Source organism: Nannospalax galili, unplaced genomic scaffold (genome assembly GCF_000622305.1).
Source record: "Nannospalax galili isolate Female #2095 unplaced genomic scaffold, S.galili_v1.0 scaffold71, whole genome shotgun sequence".
NCBI classification, from domain to species: domain Eukaryota; kingdom Metazoa; phylum Chordata; class Mammalia; order Rodentia; family Spalacidae; genus Nannospalax; species Nannospalax galili.
This window is the reverse complement of record NW_008330319.1, coordinates 1,361,384-1,371,781: the sequence shown is the minus strand read 5'-3', so window position 1 is coordinate 1,371,781 and position 10,398 is coordinate 1,361,384. Positions and strand designations below refer to the sequence as shown.

The following is a 10,398-nucleotide window of genomic DNA, read 5'->3' as shown; positions in this document are numbered from 1 at the left end:
GGAGTTCTGCGGTGCCCAATTCCAATGTGGGTCAGAAGTTTTCAGACTTTCTCCTTAGGTCTGGAATCTTCTAAGAATGATTTTGGCCTCAGGAACTTGGGTGTTGGACTGATCTGAGATCCTGGCCGTGGCCGTGCCACGCAGGGATGCAAAGGCAGATGGGGTGGGAAGAAGCCCCAAGATTTCCCAGGGAGTGGATTGAGTAGCTGGGTTGTACTGGATGCAAACAATCAGGGAGAGGAAAGGTAAGCCTTGGAGCCCCAGAAAGAGGCTGTCAGCCCCAGAAAGAGGCTGGCCGGTGTTACAGGACCAGGGAAGTAGAGGGAGTTGAGGGCAGGGCCAGGTCCAGAAGCAGTGCTCCTGGGGCCCAAGGAAGGCACCAAGCCGGTCTGGGTGAAAAGGATCAGGAAGCAGCACTGGCTCCCCAGCTGTCTGGGGCCCCAAGACTAGGAATGACACAGGGCCCAAACTAGGAGTAGAGAACAGCGGGGGAGATGGAAGGGTGAATTCGGCTGGGGGAGTCAAGGTGCAGAGGGCTGCGCGATAGACCCAGCCCAAGAGGCCTGAGGATAGGAGAGCAGGTTGAGATAAAAATTTTTAAAGGAATAAACATTTCTTTTGGCTCATGGTTTTAGATGTATCAGTTTGTGCTTGACTGGTTCATTGCTTTCAGGCCTGTGATAAGACAGAAACATAGAAAGGCTTGGTGGAGGAAAGTGACTCATTTTTTGACAGCCAGGAAGCAGAGAGAGGAGGCACTAGGGACAGAGTATACTCTTCAAAGGTACCCCAGTGATCTTCCTCTAGTAGGCCCACCGCCTAAAAGTCTGTCCACTGGCAAACAAGCCTTTAACACAACATTCAGTCTTTACTTCCATCTTCACACAGCATTCTCCCTGTGTGTCTTTACCCTTTTGAGTGTGTCCAGTTTCCTTTTTTTTTTTTTTTTGGTCTTTTTTTGGAAATGGTCTCCCTGTAGCCCCAGCTCTCCTGGAACTCACTATGTAGACGAGGCTGGCCTTGAACGCACAGAGATCTGCCTGCCTCTGCTTCCTGAGTGCTGGGATTTAAAGGCATGCACCACCATGCCCAGCTCAGTTTCCTTTTTTAAAAATAAAGATGCTTTATATTAAGAACTACCCTAATGTTGCCATCTTAAGTCTACCAAGAACTTGTTTTCAAATGGGGTCGTATTTTAGGGCACAATTAACTTCAAATGCTGTTATTCTGTTATATATGTTTCTTTTTTAAATATTTTATTCTTATTTTATGTATATGAGTGTATTGTCTGCATGCAGGTAGGTGCACCTGTGTCGTGCAGTTCCTGTGCATGTCCGAAGATAGCATCAGATTCCTTGAAATGAGTTATGGATGGTTGTTACCTGCTATATGGGTGCAGGGAATCGAATTTTCTGAATTTTACAGAAGAGCTTTTTCATAAATCATGATGGCTATCAAATTCTTACAGATTTTCAATTTTAAAGAATGCTATAGCATTATAATTTTAATGTAGTATTAAATATGCTGGAAACTAGATTTTTTGTAGACATTTAAATTCATATTGAAAAACGTCAAATATGTGAAGGAATACATAGCTTTAAATTTTATTTAGGAGTTAATCCCAAGGAGGTTTTTTTTTAAAATTTGAAATAGGGTCTCATGTGTCCCAGCGGGCCTTGAACTTACTGTGTATTCAAGGGGATGACTTTGAATTCTGATCCTCCTGCATCTACTTCTTGGTGCTGGAAGTCAGGCATGTGCCACCATTCTGGGTTTGTTATTAGATTGGGTATTCCATTGTTGGGGAGTCTGTCATGCATTGTAGGATGTCTAGTAGTATCCATGGCCACTATCCCCTACATGCTAGTAGCAGTACTCCAGTGCTAATAAACAATGTCTACAAAAACTACCAATGTCTTCTGGGGAACAAAATTACTCTAGTTAAGAATTATTGCTCTGCCAGGTGTGGTGGCACACACCTTTAATCCCAGCACTCAGGAGGCAGAGGCAGGCGGATCTTTGTGAGTATAAGGCCAGCCTGGTCTACATAGTGAGCTCCAGGACAGCTGGGGCTACAAGGAGACCCTGTCTCAAGAAAAAAGACAAAAAAAAAAAAATTATTGCTCTAGGGGCTGGAGAGATGACTCTGTGGTTAAGAGTACCAGCTGATCTTGCAGAGGACCTGGGTTCACTTCTCAGTACCCACATGGCCGCTAACAATCACCCATAACTCCAGTCCTAGTGGATCCAACACCCTCTTCTGACCTCCATGGGCATTGCATGACACAGGTACACTTACATACATGTAGGCAGTATACTCATGCACATAAAAATAATAGATATTTAAAAAAGAAAGAATTGCTACTCTAAGCCTGGCATGGCATGGTGGTTCAGCCCTATAATCCCAGCACTTGGGAGGCTGAAGCAGGAGCATCATGAGTTCAGGGACATCCTGGACTACAGCATGATACCCTTTCTCAAGAAACAAAAAAAAAGTCGAAATTACTGATCTAGCCAGGTATAGTAGACCATACCCATCATTGTAGCACTCAAAGGCTAAATCAGAAAGATTGAGGGTTAACTACAGAGTTCTACCTCTCTTTCTCCCCCTTCCCTCTCTGTTGCTAAGTTTTGAACCCAGGGTCTTGCACGTGCTAGGCAAGTACTTTCCCACTGAGCTACAACCCTTTGTAAACCTTAGCACTATATATGCCTTTCTGTAAATGGTTATATAGAGAGCCGATTGTTTTTTTGTTTGTTTAAATGCTTTTTTTTTTTTTTTTTTTTTTTTTTTTTTTTTTTTTGTCTTTTTGAGGCAGGGTCTCCCTGTAGCCCCAGCTGTCCTGGAACTCACTATGTAGACCAGGCTGGCCTTGAACTCACAGAGATCCGCCTGCCTCTGCCTCCCAAGTGCTGGGACTACAGGCGTGCACCACCACACCTGGCTTTAAATGCTTTTTTAAAAATACTTCAATGCATTTAAAAAAATACTTTATTATATTTTTATTTTATGTGTATGTGTGTATTGCCTGCATGTAGGTAAGTGCACCTGTGTTGTGCAATGCCCGGGGAGGACAGAAGAGGCTGTTGGATCCCCTGGAACTGGAGTTATGGACAGTTGTTAGCTGCCATGTGGGTGCTGGGATTTGAACCTGGGTCTAATGCAAGAACAGCCAGTGTTCTTAACCACTGTGACATCTCTCCAGCCCCGAGCCGATTGTTTTGTAAAAGTTCTTATTGAGGGAAGAGATGGCTCATTGGTTAAGAGCACTGACTGGTCTTTCAGAGGACCAGGGTTCGATTCCCAGCACCCACATGGCAGCTAACAACCGTCCATTAACTCCAGTTCCAGGGGATCTGATGCCTTCTTCTGACCTCTTTGGACATTGCATGACACGGGTGCACTTATACACATGCAGGCAATACACTCATAAAATAAAATAATAAAATATTTTTTTAAAGAGTTCTTACTGAGAATTTTCTCCATTTTATTCTATGTTCTTTGTATCATCCAAAATAAGTTACTGTGTGGTTCGTGGTGAATTGATATACTTTCTATCAGTTATATCACAATAACTCTATAAAGCTTTTCCTTAACTACCTAGTATGTCTGAGCCACATTTGTAGGTCAATTATAGCATCTCCTTAGTCTTACATGATTGCTTTACCTTCCCTCGCCCTTTGTTTTATTTAAGTTTTCAGTTGTATTGAACCTGTGCCTTTTATTGTCAGCACCACCTTTAGATATTTAATTAAGTGCATTAAATAAATAAAATTTGTGGGTTGTATAGTTTGAACTTTCAGGATTCCAAGAGATACAGAAGTCACCATAGAATTTTTTATGGCATCATCTTTTAATTGTACTACTTCAGCCTAAAAATGAACGATGATTTATTGGAAACCTTAAGATAATCACAAACTAAATAGAAAATATCTTCCTCTCATAATAAAACCTTATAGTCTTTGTATTTTATTACATAAAGTTCTATTTTTAGCATTTTCTAAAGAAATCCATGATAATTGTTGATGCTAAATGTAGAGACAAGTGCCTGGTGTGGTGGTGCATGCCTTAATCCCAGCACTCAGGAAGCAGAGGCAGGCAGATCTCTGTGAGTTTGAGGCCAGCCAGATCTACATAGCGAGTAGCAGGCCAGCTGGGGCTACAGGGAGACCCTGTCTCAAAAAGACCTAAAAAAGCTGGGTGCCAAAAAAAAAAAAAAAAGTAGAGGCAAGCATTTGCTAAAAACTATCCTAACAACAATATCTTTTAAAAAAATATTTTATTTATTATTTTTATTTTATGTGTATTCGTGTATTGCCTGCATGTAGATAAGTGCACCTGTGTTGTGCAATGAGCACAGAGGACAGAAGAGGCTTTCGGATCCCCTGGAACTGGAGTTATGGACAGTTGTTAGCTGCCATGTGGGTGCTAGGATTTGAACCTGGGTCTTCTGCAAGAACAGCCAGTGTTCTTAACCACTGAGCCATCTCTCCAGCCCCTAAAAAGAATACCTGTAATATTCATTGAGGGCATAGATCCCAGCGGTACAGTGCTTGCCTACCATGCATGAGGCTGTATGTATAATCCTTAGCTACTCCCCCCTTCCCCTTGCCCCCCCCAGCAAAGATGATATTAAAAAATTTTTTCTTAAGCTAGGCATGGTGGCACATGTGATAGTCCCAGGCCTTGCGGGGCACAGACATGGTGAAGTTGGAGGTCATCTTCAGTCGTATGCAAGTGAGTTTGAGGCCAGCCTGGGCCACATGAGAGCCTGTCTCAAACAAACAATGTATTAAGTACCTAATATATGCTATATCTTGTGGTAGATAGTTTTATATATCTAATCACCACAGGCATCCTTTGACATATGTGATCTTAGTGCTATTTTTAACCTACGAGGAACCCAAGGACTGAAAGGGACCCAGATCATTCTTAATTTCAAAGTTCTTTGTACTCTGAGGCTGTAATATTACCTTTAGGACAGTGTCTGCGCAGCACAAAGTAGCTCTGTATTACTTGCTCATATCATGTAAGCTGTGGGTATAGATTAATATTGCTAAATGCTGAAATAATATATCAAGTCCTAGGAGGAGTCAAGATACAAATATATTTACGGCAGCAGCATCTACAGTAGTGTACTGGTTACTTGTCTTGTTGCTGTGACAAAATACCCAACAAAATCAAATTAAGAATGGAAGGGATTATTTGGCTCACAGTTCCAGGGATACAGCCTGTCATGGCAGGGAAAGTATGATGGTGGAGGTGGCAGGTCACAGTATACCCATAGTCCGGGAACAGCAATGAATGTCTTGTTCTCAGCACACTTAGTCCTTGCACTCAGTCCAAGACCCTAGCCCATGGAATGATACTACCCACATGCAGGGTGGGTCTTCCTACCTCAGTGATCTGTCTGCCTCTGCCTCCCAAGTATTGGGACTAAAGGCATGTTGCCACCATGCCAGGCTAGAGATGAAATTTTAAAAAGTAGTGTTTTGTAGTTCATTTTGTCAGCAAAGGCAAAGATATTGAACCAGGTGCACTGTGCATATATGTAAGTGTGACAGTTTTATACTTCTGTGTGAAGAGACCACTGTATTATATTTGTTTTCCATGTAAATGCATATCTTATACATAAATACAGTCCTTTAATTTCTTGTCGAAATTAAAGCCTTCTGTCAGATGTTATGTTAGGAGGTAATTTGTTACAATGTTATGTTTTTTGTGCATTGCCAGACTTAGGAAACAAACCACTTTTTCTGCTTTTAGTTAAATGTTTTCCAGCACCAAACATATCTTGTAAGGATTTCAGTGGTAATGAAACGCATTTTACTGGACGTGAAGTTGGTTTTTTCAAGCCCATATCTTGCCGAAATGTGTAAGTATACTACTGAAACTTAAAATGTTGTGTTTTGATTTCATGGACTGAGAGATTTATGGGGAAAATTCTGCAAATACAATGTTTATCTTTCTGTTTGTGTCAGAAAAATCCTCCATTTAAAATGTGCATATTTTATAAACGTAGTTCACCAACCAAGAGCTAAGTTCACAATGTGAGCTAAATAAAGCCTATAAATTGACTCAGATTTTGTTGATTCAAGGCAATCAGTTTATGCCACCAAGTGAGTTATAGATAAATTCTGATTTCAAAATTTGAGGGAGTTCTAGAATGCAAGTTGGTATTATATCATAAAAACTATTGGTAATTATTGGTACACTGTATTAGTTACTTTTCTCATTGCTGTGACAAAATATCTGACAAAAGCAAGGAAGGAGGAGGGAATCATGGTGGCAAGGTGTGAGGCAGCTGGTCTCAGTGTGGTCACAGTCAGAAAGCAGAGAGACGAATGCTGGTGCTTAGCTCACTTTCTCCTTTTTATTCAGTCTAGGATCATGGCCCATGGAATGTGCTGTCCACATTTAGGGTGGGTCTTCACACCTCAACCCAATCTAGAAACCCCTTTAGACATGGCTCTTAGGAGCTTCTGTATCCCGTCAGGGTGACAATATTAACCACCACACACTGAGTATATCCTGAAGCTTGGTTTCAGTCTTCGTAATAGGTGAGTGGTAGCAGACAAGATTCAGAAGTTGTTGGTTTTGTATAGTGAAAGAAGTGGCTTTGTTTCTTAGCCATTTTTTCTATTTAGAGGACTCCCAAGTTTGATTTTTGCTATTAGAAAGTTCACATTAAATTTTTCTGCTTTGAACTAGAAAATGTGATTTACTTTTCCAACTTTCTTTAGTTGCCTGCCTTGTATTTTCTCTTTTTATTTTTATTTTATATGTATGAGTGTATTGCCTGCATGTGTGTAAAGGGCACCCGTGTGGTGATGCCTGTGGAGGTCAGAAGAATGCATCAGCCCCTCTGGAACTGGAGTTACGAACGGTTGTTAGCCACCATGTGAGTGTTGGGAATCAAACCCAGGTCCTCTTATTATTATTATTATTAATATTTCGTCTTTTCTGAGACATGGTCTCCCTGTAGCTCCAGGTGGCATGGAACTCATTACATAGACCAGGCTGGCCTTGAACTCACAGAGATCTGCCTGTCTCTGCCTCCAGAGTGCTGGGACTAAAGGCATGCGTCACCACACCCAGCTTATTATTGTTTTATGTGTATGAGTGTATTGCCTGCATTTGTTTAAGTGCGTGTTTGCAAGTGCAATATCCGTGGAGGTCAGGAGATGTTGGATTTCCCTGAAACTGGAGTTACAGATGGTTGTTAGCCACCATGTGAGTGTTGGGAATCAAACCCAGGTCCTCTGCAAGAGCAGCCAGTGCTCTTAACTGCTGAGCCATCTCTCCAGCCCTCTCATGTTTTATGTAGTTGAATTTTACTTAATAGAATCTGTTTGCGGTCCTGTTAAGAAATAACAACTGTTTTGTTTTTCTACAACTTTTTTCTGAATCTTTAGAAAGGATTAGATAAGTAAAAATTGTTGGTCAAAATTATTTCCAAGCATGTGTCATTCAATTTTCAAATTATGGATTGGTACTTCTACCTTAAACGTTCCAAATGACAAATTATATATTAAGTTCTGGTTTAAGAAAGATATGGCTCTTAATGCAACTAAGTAACTCATCTGTTAAAAATACCAACTCACTCATGTTGGACCTTACAGTTTCATTACCTCAGGGTAAGAATGCCCTGTTACTTAGTTTCAAAGTTATTTTGATGTTTCTTTTGGTGTCTCAGGGTAGATTAGGCTCAGTGAAACTGAGTTGTGCTGATTGTGTTTACAAGGCATTGATGTCAGTTATAATGAATCTAACCATTAAAGAAAACAGATATTCCAAGTCTACTGGCCAATTTATTCCCCATCCCATAGTACAATCTACAAATCTAAAGTACAGTTTTTTGATGATCATTGAATCAGAACAATGAGATTAGGTTAATGGATAATTTTAGGTGTAAGAACTAACATGACCTGATGCATCATTTTCCCTTTATCTGTGTATTCAGTATGTGTGTACCAAAAGACCAACTGCCTGTCAGCTATAAGTTGGCTCAGTGACAAATTCCTAGTTGCTGCTATTCCTTTTCCAGTTTATATATTTTTCTTCTACATTCACTGACATATTCTTTTCAAAACCAGTTGACTAAAATTCCATTTCACTATTATAATCATTCTGTAGTATATTCTCCAGAAACTGAATTCTGGTAACCACTTGTATTGATTGTAAATTGCTCACCTATTTATACTGGTCATCTATGTTAGTTGGAGCAGGCTAAATTGCTTTAATAAGTATCTTAAGAATTTTTAATAGTTGCACACATGAGTTATTTTTCATGATTTTATGACCTAGGCTGAGTTGGCTTAGAGGTCTGGGGTATGAGCAGGTGCTGATAGTTCTTCACAACCACACAGGGCCCAGCTCTTTCATGGTTTTGCTTTCTCTGGAGTCCTCGAATGTGTTTTAAGGATCAAATGCAGAAATGTCACACACTTTGGTCTTCTTTCCATTGGCCAAAACAGTTATGACTATAGGTGGCTGCAAAGGCCAGCTAGGAATTATAGTTCAGCTGTATGTCCATAAGAAAATTAGAAATGGGTTGGTGAATAACTAGGCAAGCTCTGCTCTCCCATATTGTTCTTTAGCATGTTTACTTATATAGCTTATTGCTTTATAATATCATTCTTCTTACAAACCAAATATTTTGGAAAATTGTTTCTATATAATACTTAGCAGTTATGAAATTTTCTGTGTAATGCCATGCTGAAATTTACCAGCAATTCTTGTTATTTTGTCAAATGCTATTTATAGTCCATATTATAATCTTGCTACAACATTGGCTATTTCCTTCTTTTAAAATGCTTTCTTGGGCTGGAGAGATGGCTCAGTGGTTAAGAGCACTGGCTGTTTTTATAGAAGATCCAGGTTTGAATTCCAGCACCCACATGGTGGCTAACAGCTATTTGTAACTCCAGTTCCAGGGGATCTGACATCCTCTTCTGTTCTCCTTGGTCACTGCATGACATGGGTGCACTTACACACATGCAGGCAAAACACTCATACATATAAAATAAAAATAAGATTATTTCATTTCTTGTTTTCTAGTATAAAACTCAGTAAGAATCCTTTTGTAATATCGAGCATGAGGCACAGAACAACACTCAGTGATGCTCGACTTAGGAGTCCTTTAATAGCTAGTAGTCAAGATGGTCTAATGCCCCCTTCAAAACTCAACCCAGGGGGGAAGCAGAGCAGGGTTTATAAAGCTTAAAAAATCATAATTACATCATGCTGGGGCAAAGCCAATAACCATAGTTACATCAGATCACCATAGTTACACCAGACCAGGTCAGTTAACAAAGAGGTTTTCAGTTAACAAAAGGTTTCTAAATTTCACTTAGGAAAAACAAGTTTCTTAGAGTTGCAGAAACAATGGACTCCATAGAAATGCAGGTATAGCTGAATGAGATGCCGGTCTGCCTGGCTAGTTATAAGTTTCCCACAATGTACCCCCTGAAACTGCTTGCAAAAGACTGGTTCTGCCTGGGTGGCTGCAGTGGGAATGGCTGGGCAGAAACAAAGTAGGTAAAGCAAAAGTCAGCTAGAATAAAATGCAGTTAGTTTTGCCATTTCACTTTGATTGCTATAACTTAGCTTTCTTTTTTAAGATTTAGTGCACGTGTGCACATACTCATGTACATGTGAATGCCTATGGAGGCCTGAGAGAGAGAGTTCCTGTTTATCTTTTTAATTCATTCACCCCTTCATAAATTTTCATCTTTATATATGAAGTTTAAAACTGAACATATCATCTTTTCCTTCAAATAATTTTCTCACTGAATGGTATCTGTACTGTCTAGTTTCTTTTTGAGACAGTCTCCCTGTAGCCATAGCTGATCTGGAACTCCCTATGGAGACCAGGCTGGCCTTTGCTTCCCAAGTGTGTGAATCAAAGGTGTGCTCCACCACACCTGGCTCTAGTTTCTTAAGTATAGGTGTTATCCCAGTTCTTGGTAAACAGGCAGGAGGATCATAAGTTTGAAGCCAGCCTGGGCTATGTGGTGAGACCTTATCGTAAAAACAAAGAAACCAGGGCTGGAGAGATGACTGAGTGGTTAAGACCTGGCTGGGTTCAGTTTCTAGCACTCATGTAGTGGCTAACAACTGTCAGTAAGTCCAATTCTGGGAGATCCAGTGCCCTCTTCTGGCCTTCATGGACATTGCATGCATGTGGTACACTTACATGAGGCAAAAGACTCCTACATTAAAACAAAAACCAAACATACAAGCAAAAAGAAAAAATTTTGGTGTCTTTCTTTTCTCCTTAATCTCCGTAGTGTCTGAGTGCTTCTGCCTTCTTAGTACTTACCAGTTTTCTTTACTTCTTTTTTCCTGCTGCTCTGCTCATTAGATTACCACCTGAGCTTCTGCAAAACTCCTTA

The 10,398-nt window shown here is 40.4% G+C and overlaps 1 protein-coding gene across 3 annotated transcripts in view; it reads left to right on the top strand.

Moving 5' to 3' along the window:
• The window catches only part of Tm2d1 (TM2 domain containing 1), a 64,549-nt gene that overhangs the window by 10,643 nt on the left and 43,508 nt on the right, over positions 1-10,398 (top strand). For 2 of the 3 annotated variants that reach the window (XR_003851371.1, XM_029569101.1), the window contains exons 3-4: positions 4,658-4,738; positions 5,768-5,876. Coding sequence is in view for 2 of the 3 variants with exons in the window: in XM_029569101.1 (XP_029424961.1) it covers positions 4,658-4,738; positions 5,768-5,876 (190 nt within the window). In the remaining variant the exon portion in view is untranslated. The remainder of the gene's footprint in view (positions 1-4,657; positions 4,739-5,767; positions 5,877-10,398) is intronic. The other variant, XM_008844470.2, reaches the window with a different exon arrangement.